Genomic DNA, 16697 nt, shown 5'->3' on the forward strand with positions numbered 1-16697 from the left:
AGCAGCTGCAGACGTAGCCTGCCCGTTTTTTGGCTGATTGTTGTGTAAAACGAGGGCCTCACGGGTCAGTAACGAGGGAGGATTTTGTTGTTTGTTGCTGGATTCACCAATCTTTTTCATGATTCCGGTATTAATGCATTCCATCAAGAGTTTTTCATCCCTTCGATCACGTTCGCGGACATGACGATTTGGTGTCAATTGTTTTCCCTGGATTGGCAGAGAATCAAACTGCTTTAAATTGGGATTTGATTGGGTGGTGTTTTGATCGTTCTGACCATTCTTGTGAGTTCGATGAGAATGGGAACTGCGTGTGTGTTTTCGTGACGAAGAACTGCTACCACCACCCATATTGCTATCACGATTCTTATGCATTCCCGTGAGAATGCACAACTCAAATAGCGATTTCGATTGGTTGTCATTGGAGTCACTTGAATCTACGGAGCTATATGATTCATTTCCTGCCATTATGGGACCGTAATTTTGGTTTGCACCATTGTTGGACTGCTGAATTGGCTTTTCAAACTGGCGGGCAGTTGTTTGGGATGTCAGAGAGGATGCTGAGGTAGCTGCATTGATGGGTATGGGTTGTGAAGATGATAATGATGGGGTGGTCTTGTGATTACCCGTAGAAGTCAAATTTGTGGTAAAACCCAAATTCGATTTTGGTCTATTGCAACCAGCGGCAATAGCCTGTAAAGGAAGGAAAGGATTACAAAATTTTAGCAAAATTAAATCAATTTAAAGTGAATAGACAATCGAATTACCTGACTTAACAGATTGGTATCATCTTCAGATTCAATTGAGAGAGAACTCAAAGAATCATCTTGCCACTGTGGTTCCCTGCGAGCATCCTCTGCAACTGCACTTAGTAAGGGTTTGTTGTCGGCACGCATTTGGAAATTGTTGCTATTTGGTGCGACTCTCATAGGATTATTGTCATTGCTGTTATTTCTCATAGGGCTGTGCAGAATGAAAAACAGATTTTAAATGTCAGTTGCCCAAAAAGGTTATCCTTTTTCAAACTTACTTTGCACCAGCAGCTGTTCCACCTTGCAACAGTAAGGCAGGTCCCACAAGACTAGATCCAACAGTTAGATTGGAGAGACCAGACATTACGGAGAAATTACAAGGACTATCTTCAACGCGGTATTTACTCATTTCATCATTGCCCGTTAGATAGGGTGGTAGGACATTGCCTCCTCGTCTCAGCATGGCAATGGGATCCATTACATTATTGGGAGCATTTGGTGGTAATGATGGATGCCCATGATTACTGCCGACTGGTTGAGCAGATATTTTAGGTTTCTCTTTGGCTGAAGAGGATTTTTGCATACCCTCTCGGATACATTGCTGCAGAATATCAATACCAGCAGCACCACTTTCCGAAGCATTCGATGACATATCATCGGATAAATTTAGGGATCGCCTATTTATTGCTTGCTGATGATTCCGTGAAACAGAGTTACTTATTGTCTCATAGACAGTGTCATCTTTAGCATCATTGTTGCTGGAACCCAACGATATGGCCGACAGATTTGTATTACTACCAACTTTGGACAGCAAGGCCGGTGTATCCTCCGTATAATATTGTTTGGGTTCATCTTGAGCCATCATCGAACTTACCGGATTATTGATCGAAGATCTGTTGTCGTCATTGTGCTGGGAATACATTGAGGGTGCCGCAGCTCGGTTCATACCCATATTTATACACGAAGCCAACAACAAATCATCGTTGTTATTCGTGTTGCCGTCTTCCTCCTCTTCACCCTCCGATATGGTATTGGTTGTTGTGGCAGCTGTTGGTTGAGCTTGGGGTGGTGATTGATTTGTGGATGACGCTTCGTCGTCCATCATTGAGAGGTTACTCAAACTGGTGGCAGTTGAGAATTGGGCAGGGGTGTTTTCAACATGAAATGTACTGATATCATCTTCGGCTGTTACTGGTTCCTACGTGGCGATTGCGGCATACTTTGTGTGGGCGAATCGGGTATCTCGGAGGGTGATATTACACCGCTAGCCAAACGACTAAAATCACTAACCACTGAACTTTTGTCATCCAACGGCCCAACATCTTCCTCCGCCAAAGAGTCCATTGATGAACGTCGTGAAAACATTAGCGGTGTTTCCAGGGCCGAATTAATTTGTGGTTGAGGCGGACCAACCAGGGTGGAAGTGGTTGGTGGCTCAGGAGGAGAATTTGTTTTCACTTCCGGCTTGATGTCTAGCTGTTGCTTTAATACACATTCTGTATCGTCTTCTTCTTCTTCTCGACCTCGGTTTGTGGTCTTGGCATTGGATACTGCATGCCTATCTTTGGTTTCGTTGTGTTCCGGTTGAGGTGGTGATTCATCTAAGCTGCTCAAGGATTCATAACGACTGAAATACCCCGGAGTACCTTCTTCACAATAATTTACCGGCTTTTCAGGTGTATACGATCCTGAACCATATGGATTTGAATTGTGAACAGATGGTTGTTGATGAGGACCTCTACTAAATTTACGAGAGGGAATATGACCCCCAACACCACCACCACTACCTCCGTTTGAAGCTGGTGTTTCTGAACTCTCTATGCCCGATGGCAAATCATTTTCTCCATTTTTATCTGAGGTTTGTACCGATCTCAGATCGGTTACGGAAGCTGCATTTGATATAACATAGGGTGTATCTTCGGTTTGATAACATTTGACACTATCCTCTAATATTAGTAAAATTTCACTGCCTTCTGTCTGCGTTTTGGGCCGAGTTGGACCATTAGACGAATTTGTTGGGTTCAGTTTCTCTTGTCCTTCATTATCATTTTGTCCGGAAGGTGGTGATAAATCTATATCGGATTCCAATTGATTTTCAGCATAGCGTAGACTAAAATCGGTTGGTTGATCTAAATCGGTTTCCTGATATGTAGCTGCATCATTTTCCGGGTCTTCTCTGGAGCTGCCATGTTTGCTAATGTGTTCGGTATATTTTTGTGAATAATCAATTGGTTGTTCCTCGGCCGGTTCAACATCCCGGGGTAGAGCATAAACTGCACTGGCCGATGGAGGTGGCCTTACAACAGAGGAATGATGCAATTTACGATTGGCATCAGATGCCGAATGAGATCTCATTAGTTGATCGTAGACAACGCCATCCGATTTAGCAGAGAATACTGAATCGCGACTTTCACTTTTGGTAAGCATTGCTGAGCGTGTGAGACGGCCAGATACCGATGCCCCAATGCCCCCACCACCGCCCATTACCATGGATCCCAAGGCCCCGGCATGTAATGGAAAGCGATGTCTTTGCAGAACCGATGATGATCCACTTGAACCACTCGGTGCGGTGGCATCATATGTCGGCCGATCTTTTGGATTCACGGTATCCAAATTATCACAGGTTTCACTGTGTTTCTTGGAGGCTGCCCCCAATTCCTGCTCCAAAGCCTTCTGCTTGCGAACATTCAATGTTGGTAATTTTTTCAAATTTAAAGACCTCGCAATGGGATCCAAATGATTGGTATTCTGAGCAGATGGACGAAAATTTAATAGGTTTTTCAAAGCACAGGCACTACCCTCAGAGATCATGGCATGTTTGGAGTGAATTAACGACCTCAGCATGGGCACTGCACCATTGTCCCAAAGAAATCGTTGATCCTCGGGACATCGAGCCGATAAATTCCAGAGAGTACCACACGAATTGCTTACCACCGTCAGACTTTCCGATTTCAGTTGCTGAAGCAAAATCGACAGGCAGTTATGTTCCCTCAGTATTTGTCGATAATCCTCACGGACAGCTATGTGAGAGGAAACATTTCTTAAAATGCCACCGGCATTTTCAATAATTTTCAAGGTCTTACTGGGTCCTTCATAGGTTAGCATACGCACAATAAAAGACAACGCACCTTCTACAGCACAAAATTCAGCCTTATTGGTACTGCAATGGGCCGATAGATTCCAAAGGGCGGATAATATGGCCTTCAGGGTATTTTCACATTTATTTTTCATGGCAGCCTTGGCCAATGCCGTCACTGTCCCAATTTCATTTAGGACCGCCTTCATCTGGGCATCAGCCCTCCACGAGAGGTTACGCAGAACACTAGCCGTTACCTGTAGCAAATCATCGGGTGCACAATCCAATTGAGCGACCAGCGCTTCCATAAATAGCTTTTGACTGCAGAGCAGGGCCTTGTTGTTTTCATCGCCGAATGTGAGATTGGTTAAGGCCATCAAGGCAAAACGTCTCAGTGAATTGCAGCATTGATTTTCCGGCTTTGGACCATGCACAGCATGATCCAAATGCACTAAACTGGGAATGGCTTGTAGAGCACCCAATTCGCACATGGCATGGCGATGTTCTTCGTCAAAGCTCACCTTCATCAGCGAGGACATGGCTGCCAAGGGATGACGATCAGCATCATCGGCAATGGCTTCACCACCACTCTGCAAAAGGGTGCGCAGAAAATTACAGTAGTCCATAATTTGATCCAATAAACGGAGAACTTTGGCTTCCCTACGTCCGCACTTTTCATCTGGATGTGAGTGGACAACATTGTGCAGCGCCATGCCAGCCCATTTTCTAGGCTCATCGGGACCACCATCAGCATGTATTATTTGCACCAGCAATGGTATACAACCTGATCGACGTAAAGTATTACAAGTTTCGGGATTTTTGGAGAGTTCGTGAAATTTCTTGGCCATTTCTAGGGGATCATTGGAGCCCAACATCGAGAGTAGAGAATAGACACACTCAACTTTTGGTTCAAAATCATCCAGCTTGTTCGAGGAGGAGGCATTTCCACCCTCGTAACGACTATCAAAACTTTGTGTCCATGCCAAACCTTTGGGCAGGCGGGACATGGGTGGTATATCTTTGTAACGTTCTCGGGATGACCTAAATCCCGATAAATTACCATGCATATCCAATGCCGAACGTTGCTCATTGTGCCTTTCGAAATTTCGATCCAAACTGCGATGTTCACGCAATTGATGTTCGTTAATCATGTAATCGGGTGGTATTGGATTTTCATCCAAGAAATGTTTACGTGGTTTACCACCGCTTTGCATGGATATATTCAAATTGAGGGTGTTATCGTCTTGGGTAAACTCCTTCTTCGTGTAACCACTAGCTGCCAATTCGTAATCACTTATTTCGCCATCCTTTTCAAATTTTTTATCCATTTTTAATTGTTCCCCACTGCCGCTGCAATTATTTGTCTTTTGCGGAAGATTGGTGGACGTAGTGGTGGTGTTGTGGGCGGTGGCGGCGACGGCGGTTGTGCTATTGGAATTCTGACTGGCATTGCCAAAATTCATGGCCCTGTCAAAGTGTTCTATAAAATCGGGTGGTGGTATGGCATCATAATCTAAAAAATGTGGCTTTTTAGTAGCTACCGAATCAACATCGACATCAGCAACATCTACATCAGGATTAGCATCGTCCGAAAAACTAATGGAGTCATCTAAATCTGGTGTTGTCGCTTGGGACTGAGTCTTTTCGCCAGCCGATGAACGAAACATTTTGGCGAATATTTTTTTTTTCTTTTTTCTGTTTCTGGTGATGTCTCAATAATTAATTGCAATGAAAAGCAACGTGAATGAGGTTGTGAGAGGGAGGATACGGTGAGATGTGGTGTACTTTGTGTATGGTGGTCTCTGCTGTCTGCCTCTTGCCAGCAGTCCAAATTAAGCCACACTGCTATGCACGACAATGGATATATTCATATTTACGCTAGAATTCTGTAAGAAAAAAAAGAAAATTAGAAAAGAACTCATTATATATTGGAACAAAGAGATACATATGAGAGATGGTCAAGCACATACGATGTTAGAAGGCTTGAATATATATTTTCGTTATTTAAAAAGTTATCAGGTTGAATATGTCCTCAAGGTTAACAAATAAATGCAGAATTTAAAAAAGAATTTAAATTTGAGGACTTTTGGAATTACAATTTGGTTATCAAAGCATGAATTTAATGGACTATCAGATAATAGAACTAGCTTGTATTACATAAGGGTTTATATAGGGAAGGGTTTATATAAGGAACATTATCATAGGGCTGTCAAAAAAAGACACAGGCGGAGACCCAAACACAAATTGGAATACCGAATGAGCAAAATATGCTAGAAGTAGCATAGATCCAAGCTCACGACCAAAAATGCTGCTAGATAGATTACGGAATCTCCATTTCGGTGTATTTCCAGTTTAATAACATTTGACCCTATCGTCCAATATTAGCAACATCTCACAGCTTCCTCTTTAATTCCTGGGTCATGTTGGACTATTTGTGAAATTTTATCATTTGTCGTGGAAGGTTGTGATAAATCTATATCAGATTCAAGTTGATTTTCAGCATAGCTTAGACTAAAATCCGTTGGTTGATCCAAAGCAGTTTCCTGATATGTAGCTGTATCATTTTCAGGATCTTGTCTTGGAATGTCGGATAGACTGTCAGACAAGATGGTAGAAGAAGTGAGAAATAATATTGCCAAGAAGCATTTTACTCGGGCTCAAAGGCGAAAATTAGATTAGCAGGAAAGAACCGCAGGCGAATGATAGTTGGTCAACTTCTTCGGATGCGAAGAAAAGTATTAATTCCAAAATAAAACTTCCTGATTTTTGGTTACAACTCTAAGTCAAAAGAGGCTGTCTCACAAACCCATAACCAGAGAGTGACAAGTTTGCCTCTATTGCCAAAACAGAAAAAACGGGTATGGTGGATCTAATCATATACAAATGTTATACGATTCGTTAACGATCGTCAAGTTCTCACGAAGCTGATAAGAAGCATTATCTCCTATCGGGAACAAATTAAACTAATTGTAACGATGAAGACATACCTTGCCAGAAGAGAAACACCATCGCCGACTCGTAAATAGACTGTCCACTGGAGAGCGATTGAGGACGGACATCCAGAAGAGCCTCCATAGGAAAGAACAATTAAAGGTTATATACTACATATCGGGATTATTCTATAATCTTAGTTTGATAAAATGAAGGTCTCCGGAAAAAACCGTTTAAAACTTATTTTTATTTTAGCATCGGACACAGAAGTACAGAAACTGGGAAATTAAAACATGTACCTGCCATCAGTTCATCTTCCGTTCGACAATGAAATATCGGAAACAATTGTAGACAAATTCGAAGAGGGTCGAAGTCTTTGCAATGAATGAATGAAAATTTGATGGCTCAATGATATGAAATGTTAAGCAGCAGTGTCAGACAGTTCTCAAACTTGACAAGACTAAATGTGGAACACCTATGCCCAATAGGACAATGGAACTCACAGTTGTTATTAAGATAAGGAACGGAAGCAGAGCCTAAATAACTCAGTATCTGTCCACGAGTCACGCCCCGTTGTCATCCCGCGATCGAGAGCAACAATCTCTTACAGATGAGGGTGTCTTGGCATCTGTAGTCGAATGTACGGCTACAAGCACTCAGCCATCGAGCAACACCGATTCGGAGTTGAGGAACCACAGGGGAAGAGCAATCTCGACCCAGCCTTCAGAGACAATAGGGAGAGAGAGAGAGACTCAACTTCAAATTCTGAAACTGAACATGATAATCAGACAAATATAACCGTCTGCAAGAGCCGCAAGAGAGAAGAGGCTGACATGATGATAGTAGAGGTGAGTAAGCTGAGTCAGTCAAACCAATGTCATAGGAGACTGCAACGAGAATCCACTGACGAAGGCAGACGAAGCTGGCTCTGATATCAAGAAGACGATTGCTGAGTCGGAATCTTCCGCAAAGACCGGGAATCCCAAAAGGACCAACCGGTATTTGCGAAAGAGGAAGATGACAGCAACAGATGGTAATGAGCCGCCGTCTTATGCCAAGGTTGCGAGAAAATGCTATCGAGACGAGCTCTGTTATGCGGCCGGAAATAGCGCGTCCGGTAAGCTAAATAAGGAGACCCATAAGGAGGTGTTAAATGCGGTCAACAGCAAGATCATGGAGCACTTACAACAAGGAGAGGACTCCATTGACCTGGATACCTGCGCTTTCAAATGGGACAATCTAATGCTGGAATTTTAAACCCCAAAAAGCATTGAAGCCCTGAGGTAGCTTGTGACAAGCATTGGACCCATAGATGGAACAATGAAACTCAAGCTGGTGAGAAAAAAAGACATTCCTCAACTACAAATGGCTACAGTCTTTGGTTTGGGGCAGCGATTTCGGTACGGAACGCATGCTCGACGTCTTCAGCCTACAAAACAAGACGCTGCATGTGAAGAAATGTAAAGTCTTTCACAGAAAGGAGAGCGAGGAAGGGACTCTCCTTGTGTTAGGCGTGGACAGGTCTTCAATGGCAAATCTGGCTCAGACCAAGGGCAAGGCGCATTACGTGTCCAACGCCATGTACTTCAAAATCGGCAAGGCAAGGATTGGAGACGATGAAGCCAAAGATAACAGCGAAGGGAAAATACCCAGCAACAAAGAGGAGGGAGCCGAGGAATAAATAGATCACGGACTCCCAAGAAAACCGATTACTGGTGGACATCTGATAGCAGTCATCCAGATAAACCTCCATCGGAGCGAGACGGCAACCCTGGCCCTGAGGGAAAAAAATAATAAAAGGTAAAATACACATCGAACTGATGTAGGAACCTTGGACAATTAAAAACTAGGTTTTTTTCCCCCAAGGAGCCCTCATTAATTTTAGATATTATGAATGTCAACCTCGTAATGAAGGGTATAACCATATTTTGACTTGTTTTAATTTTTTGAGGGTCCCTCAGATCAATTAATATGTCTTTCGACATTATCTTTGCATGAATGCAAATAGCTAACTTGCCACCAAAAAATCCGACGGCCTACTCTTGCTACATGATTTGTAATTGTCTGGGTCATTGTCTGCTGATGTGCATAACCCGGGAAAGAAATTAACAATTCCACACTCTATTCTATGGATATATTTTTAGATTGAACTAATTTTTTTTCATTTCTTTCTAATGGTGCAAACAATTGATGAAAAAAAAAAAACTACAGCAGCAAAATTAGAAAACATACACACGCAGCACGAAGAAGCATTGATCGATGGTAGGAGGGGAGGGAACGAGAAGATATGATATGTGTTGCATGCGAACAAAAATACAATTATTTTCGAAGAAGAATTGCATTGCCACAGATAAAAAGAAGAAGAAATAAATACAGAAAATTAGAAAGAAACTAAAGTGTTTATGCAGCAATTATTTTACTGTTAACGAGAAGATTTTGTACGAATGGACGAAGTCGACGTGTCTGTCTGTCTATTGGGTGCGTAAGAGTTTAGTAATCCCATTTTATATATTATGGGGAATAGGAGAGGAAGAATGGGAATACTCATTGGAGTTAGGTGTGTGCGTGTGCTAAAATCTTAACAATAGAAATGTTGATGCCTCACAGATGCACCGCACGAACAAAATACATAATGCAGCAGTGTAGACATAATATCGGGTGCAATTGCAATACATTGGATATATGTAAATAATTCTCAAAATATTACAATAAACAGTTGCTGGAAGGAGAAGAGGACAAGATCTAATTATTTGGAAAGTTATGAATATAGTAAACAATTACTTCATAATCTTAATATATAAAATAACTTAGTGTGAGTGTGTGACTGAGAGATCATCATCGCCCAGACGATACGGCTGAAGCTAGAAGCTTGCAATTTTGAGTGTGGGTTGTTGTTGGTGTGTAGGCGCATGATAAGGCTGGGTTTTTGGAAATTCGAACTAGACAGGTACGAAAAGTACTAAAATGTACCAAATATGTTACCCATTGTATTAGACGAACGGGAAGAGCTAGAATTCGGAATGTAGGTCCCTGATGGAAATTCGACCTATAAGTGTACTAAATCTACTAAGCTTTGAAGAAATATTGCTAGAATCTTAAAATGTTGGTTGGGAAGTGGTGTAGATGTATGGAAATGGTTTTGAAAATTCGTACTTACGGGAACAAAACTATTGAATGGTACTAAATTTGGTACTAGTTGCATTTAGTTAAGGAATCCTGAAATCTGAAATTTAGAATTAAGATTGCTGATGAAGATTGAGGTATAGAGACATATTTGGGAATTCGTATTCATGTGTACGAAAAGTACTAAACGGCACTAGATTTGGTACAATTTGAATTTGGGTGAGCGGAGAGAGCTGGAACCCTAAAATTTGGAATAATGCTTGAGATATGGAAGCATAGTACTTGTGTGTACTAAATGGTACTATATTTGGTACAACTTGATTATGTGTGAATGGATAGAGCGTGTCTCCAGAACTTTTGTAATTAAAATTACTGTTGGAGTAGTAGGATTCATATAGTTTAGGAAATTCTTAATTCTAGAAACAAAAAGTACTAAATGGTACCAAATAGTTTACAAATTGTTTTTGTGTGAACGGATAGGTCTGAGATTTTGAAATTTTGAATTAATTTTACATATCTCAATCCTGCACTCCAACTGCAGGATTGAGATATGTCGGTGGTTTTGAAAATTCGTTTGGTACACTTGAGATTTGAGTGAACGGATAGAGATGGAAAACTTAAATTTGGAATGAAAATTACAGAATTTAGGTAGTATTTGAATTTTGTACTTATGGATACGAGAAGCACTAAATAGTACTAAATATGGAACAATTCGTTTTGCATGAGCGGGAATTCTAAAATTTGGAATTAAAATTAAGGTTGGAGTGTAGGATTAGACATGGAGATACTTTTGAGAATCCTTAAATATGTGTACTAAATGGTATTAAGTTTTGGTACAATTTACATTTAAGTGAAAGGATAGAGATGGAAAACTTATGTTTGAAAATAAAATTACTGTTATAGCACAGGATTGAGACAGTGTTGGAAGTACTAAAAATGGTACAATTTGGATCTATGTGAACCGATAAGGCTGGGATCCTGAAATTTTAGATTGAAATTACTGTTGCAGTGTGGAATTGGATTTTAGTGAACGGATAGAGTTGGAATCTTTAAATGTGGACTTGAGGTTATTATTGGAGTGCATGACTGAAGTAGTTTTGGAAATTCGTAATTATGGGTACGAACAGCACAAAATTTAGTACAATTTGGACTTTGGTGAACGGGTAGAATTCGAATCCTGAAAGTTGCAACTTAGTTTACTGTGGGAGTGTAGGAAATGTACAGAATGGTACCATATCTGGTACAATTTAGTGAACAGACAGAGCTGGAATTCTTACATTTGGACTTGGACGATTACTATTTGAAAACAGGTTTGGAATATTCAGATAAGTTTGGAATATGGATACGATAAGCACAGAATGGTACCAAATCAATAAAAATGAAAAGTACAAACTTTGGAACAGTTTGGATTTGAAGTGTAGTATTGAGCTATGGAAAACCCTTATTTATGTTTGCGGATAGTAAAAAGAATAGAAAATGCATTCAATTTGGATTTGGGTAACGGAGAAAGCTGGAAACCTAAAATTTTGAATGTGGGTAACTGACGGAAAGTTAGAAAGAAGTCCCAAAGGGTTTTTGTTACTAACTGGTACTAAATTTAGTGGTGGTGATGGTATAGAGGTAGTTTTGAAAATGTAACTGTGGAACCTGTGCGTATTTGTTAAAATATATAATTGGAATTCTGATCTATTATTAATCTGTATAATGGAAATAAGAAAAGGATTTCGAAAAATGGTGCTTATGTGTATGAAGAGTACTAAATGGTAATAAACTTGATATTAGATGTAGGATTAGAGATGGAATTCAGAACAATAATACAACAAATTATATGGTATTCACAATTTTTATATGAAATATAAATATATTTTTATTCCCTTTCCGCATACGAAGCGGCGGACATTTTGCTAGTTACTTTATAATCTATACTAATAAAAGAGTAAAGTGATTGACTGACTGACTGATTTAACGATTTATCAACGCCCAGACAAAACGGCTGAAGCTAAAATCTTGAAATTTTGGGTGAGGATCACTCTTGGCCCAAATGTGACAGATAAGGCTGGGTTTTTGGAAATTCGTACTAGAACGGTACGAAAAGTACTAAAAAGTACTAATCTATATTATTAAAAGAGTAACGATTACTGATTTAACGTCCAGACGAAACGGCTGAAGCTAGAATCTGGAAATTTTGGGGGAGGGTCACTCTTGGTCCAAACGGGACAGATAAGGCTGGGTTTTCGGAAATTCGTACTAGAACGGTACGTTGGTCGTTGATTGAGTGTGGGATAGATGTACTAAAGGGGTTTTGGAAATTCGAACTATAACTATCCGAAAAGTACGAAAATGTACTAAATTTTGTACAATTTTGAAGCATGTGAATGGAGTGAGCTCAAAACTTGAAATTTGGAATGTAAATTAACGTTGAGAAGTAGGGTCGATATGAGGAGAGTTTGAAAAGCGTGTACTCGTGTGTACGAAAAGTACTATATGGTACTATATTTGGTACAAATTTGATTTGGAGGTACAAATCGAGCTGGAATCCTGAAAATTGAAATTAACATTACTGTCGGAGTGTAGGATTGGAATATGTACGTAATTTTGAAAATTTGTACTTATGTGTACAAAAAGTATTAAATCGTACTATAATTGGTACAATTTGGATTTGGGTGAACTGATAGAGCTGGAACAATGTAGTTTGGAGTTAGGATCATTGTAGGATTAGGGTCAGGATTCAGTTTAAGAAAATAATACTTATGGTTACTAAATGGTACAAAATTTGGTACAATTTGTGTTGGAGTCAGGATCACTGTTGACGTGTAAGATTGAAATATGTAGGAAGTTTTAGAAATTTGTACTAATGTGTACTAAATTTGGTACAATTTGAATTGTTGGTGAACCGATAGAGTTAGAATCCTGAAATTTTGATTTAGGATAACAGTGGAGGTGTAGAATTAGGGTATGTAGGAAGATTTGGAAATTGGTACTACTATGTACGGAGGGAGGGAGGTGTAGAATTGGTTTTAGGATCAGTGTGGGGGGTATGATTGGGGTGTGTAGAATGTTTTAGAATTTCGTACTACTGTGTACTAAATTTGGCACAATTTAAATTGTGGGTGAACCGATAGAGTTGGAATCCTGAAACTTGGATTTAGTATCACTCTGGGGTTGAAGGTTTGGTTAAGTAGGAAGTTTTGGAAATTCGTACTATTGTGTACTAAATTTGGTACAATTTGAATTGTGGGTCAACCGATAAAGTTGGAATCCTGAAACTTGGATTTAGGAAAACTATGGGTGTTGATTTGGTCTAAGAAGGAGGTTTTGGAAAATCGTACTACTGTGTACTAAATTTGGTACAATTTAAACTATGGGTGAATCGATAGAGTTGGAATCCTAAATCTTGGATATAGTATCACTGTAGGGGTGTAGGTTTGAGGTAAGAAGGAGGTTTTGGAAATTCGATCTAAATTTAGTACAATTTGAACTGTGGGTCAACCGATAAAGTTGGAATCCTGAAACTTGGATTTAGGATGACTGTGAGTGAGGGTGTAGGATTGGGGTATGTAGGAAGTTTAGGACATTGGTACAACTATGTGCTAAAATTGGTACAATTTGAATTGTGAGTGAACCAATAGAGTTGGAATCCTGAAACTTGGATTTAGGATCACTGTGGGAGTGTATGTTTGGGTTAAGTGGGAAGTTTTGGAAATTCGTACTACTGTGTACTAAATTTGATACTATTTGGATTGTAATTAAGATTTTATCTAATTCGTGATTTCAATTGGATTGCATGATGTAGGTATGTGATACAAATTGGATTTAGGTGAACCGATAGAATCCTAACATTTTGAATTAAGATTGGGGTATGTGGGAAGTGTTGGAAATTCGTACTTATGATTGTTAAAGTAGGTAGTTATATTAGTGTGCACTAACTGATACTCAATTTGGATTTGAGTGAAGCTATATTAGATTTTTTTCAAAATAAGTACAAGAGTAAAAATGTTTAAAAAATTACACCAAATTTAGTATAGAGGTAGATTTCTGTTACTGTCGGAATGGCTGTGTAGGGTTGAGATATAGAGGTAGATTTGAGAACATACTATGGCAGAATATACGTACAAAATGGTTCTAAAATTTGATTAATGGTCGATATAGGGTTTTAAATACATCCCACATTCGCTAACGAAGTAGCGGGTATATGTTGGATATATATAAAACTTTTTGAGAATATAAAGTCATATTAGAATCAGTAGGAGATTTGGGGGTTAAAACGAATTCTCCTGCACTCAACCGTGAAGACAATAGCGAATATATTGGATACATAAACGGATCAGGGCTTTTTATGAATTCCTAAAAATAATAAATATTCGTAAAAGAAAGTTTTACAATTAAAAAAATAATTTGCCCCACCTTTCTACCCCTCCCCTCCTCTGTAAAGTATATGAACTCATTTTTATCCACGATCTTAACTGCAATAGCAGTAGTTCGAAAATACTGTGTGTGTGTAATTTTTCAGCTGCACTCAAAACCGTTCGTAATAAAATTTTAGTTGATTAACTTTTTCTGGACAACTTCCAATTTTTGTTTTCTTGATTTATTTTTGCTTCTTTCTTTTCTTACTGCTTGGATGATTATTGTTGCTTTTTTGAAATGTGTAAAAAAAAACACGCCAAGATAACAAGGTCCATTATAAGCGGTGTGTAAAGTATTAACTTTACACAGGCACAACAATCGGAATTTTTTACGTTCATGATACAATGGTGTTGCCCTTCAAAAGAGACGTTTTATTGTAGTAGTAATGAACAATTAATGATTGGTGTGTATTGTTGTTGTACTATAGATGCCGGTTTATTGTATATAGTAAATAATTATATTGATCTTGAGTAAAGTAGGCACATTGTAATATTGTTTACAGGGTAAGGAGGAAGATAGACATAAAGGATCATCGAAATATTGAAGCATCGTCAATATTTGACTCATCGAAAGGTAGACAGAAAGGATAGGGTTTTTTTATCGAAATATTGACGCATCGTCATTTTAGATACCGATCGTCATAAGTCGACTAATTAAATTGATGTAGAGTTTTTTCTGTGGGAACGGCACCTAGTGTGCTTTCCAATGCCGGGTTCCATATTGCTGTAACATTTTTAGATTTCGCACAATGGGCATCGATGATAACTTTTCAAATTTTACTAATAAAATTTAAAAAAATTCAAAATGGATTTTTATGAAATGTGCTTTTTTTTGAAAGTACACATAGTGGGCTTTCCAATGCCGTGTTCCATATTGCTGTAACATTTTTAGATTTCCAACAATGGGTCATTGAAATTTGATCCCTTAAAATAATTCAATTTAAAGTTATACGTGTCTTTGCTAAATGGGTTGGATTGAGTCTTCGCTAGTTAAATCGATTTTATCTTCACGCACAGGCTTATCTTGGTCCCTCTTTCATCTCAATTGTGGACCTGGCGTAGCTATTTTCACCACCCGTTGAAATAGTGAGCTGATATGTGCCGTGAGTTCACCCATAAAAATTATAAAAAAATGGGTTGAGACGTCGGGTTAGTTGCCCGTACTCGGAAAACCCCTCCTACTATGAAAAAGCTACGAAAAAGAAAACCAAACCCCCCTTAATTTCGACGACCCCCGAAAACGTATAAAGGATCACGATCTGCGAATCTGCACTTGGAATGTGCGCACGTTGTACAGAACAGGTGCAGTTTTCGCTTTGGCGGATGTACTCAAGAAGTACAAAGACGATATTATTGCCTTACAGGAAATGCGATGGAAATGGACTGGCGTAAGTAAATCAAAATATTACGCCCTGTATTATAGCTGTCATGAAACGAGACATGAATTTGGCTGCGGATTTATGGTTACCAGGAGAATAAAAGACCTCGTCTCCTGATTCACTCCAGTAGATGAGCGAATTTCTATAATCCGCATAAAAGCGAAGTTTTTCTACAACAGTCTTACTTGCGCCCATGCTCCGACCGAAGACAAAGATGAGCAGACCAAAGACATATTTTACGAGCGCCTAGAAACAGTGTATTACCGCTGCCCTGGCCATGACATTAAAATTCTACTAGGAGATTTTAATGCAAAAATCAGAAGGGAAAATATTTTTTGTCCCACCGTCGGGAAATTCAGCCTCCATGAAGAAACATCCGACAACGACATAAGGTCGATTGACTTCGCGGCAGCAAAAAAGTATGGTAGTTAGCAGCACCAGATTCAAGCATTTCGATATACACAATGCCACCTGGATTTCTCCTGATCAAGCAACGAGAAATCAAATTGATAATGTTGTGATAGACGGAAGGCCTTCGTCCAGGAGCGAATATCGATTCGGACCATTACCTTGTGGCAGCCAAGGTTCGCACCCATCTTAATGTGGCAGCAAAGGTGCGATCTAATCTAACACGGAAACTCGACATCGAAAAGCTGCAAACACAACAGATAGCAGAAGCATACTCCACTCAACTTACCCACTAGCTTGACGAAAGCACTTCTTCACCCGATAATAATATAGAAGCACAATGACAAAGAATTGCCCACTCCCTACAAACTGCAGCAAAAGCAAAACGTGGGTACCTAAAACCACCATAAAGAAGCCCGTGGCACGATCAGGATTGTCGTAATGCTACTGATGTGAAAAACGCAGCGTATAGGGCAAGCCTGCAGACAGTAGCAACACATAATGCAATGGAGAATTATAGGGAGAAAAGGAGAGAGGAGAAACGTATTTTCAGAAAGAACAAGTGCGAGTAAAACACCAAACCAAAGGCTTTGGTGCAGCACATCCTCCTGTAGAGATGAAGAAG

General features: G+C 39.5%; 1 protein-coding gene across 1 annotated transcript; it reads right to left on the bottom strand.

Moving 5' to 3' along the window:
- Positions 1-6: 6 nt before the first annotated feature.
- LOC133326066 (adenomatous polyposis coli protein-like) lies at positions 7-5492 on the bottom strand (the record flags this gene model as incomplete). Its single annotated transcript, XM_061534741.1, is given in 4 exon segments — positions 7-690; positions 765-919; positions 1035-1940; positions 1943-5492. Coding segments are annotated over 4 exon segments (5295 nt in total), but the record flags the coding sequence as incomplete, so codon positions are not given.
- Between the last annotated feature and the right edge of the window lie 11205 nt (positions 5493-16697).

This window comes from Musca vetustissima, unplaced genomic scaffold (assembly GCF_032173495.1).
Source record: "Musca vetustissima isolate MV318-11 ecotype Yass unplaced genomic scaffold, APGP_CSIRO_Mvet_v1 utg157219, whole genome shotgun sequence".
In the NCBI taxonomy this organism is placed as follows: Eukaryota; Metazoa; Arthropoda; class Insecta; order Diptera; family Muscidae; genus Musca; species Musca vetustissima.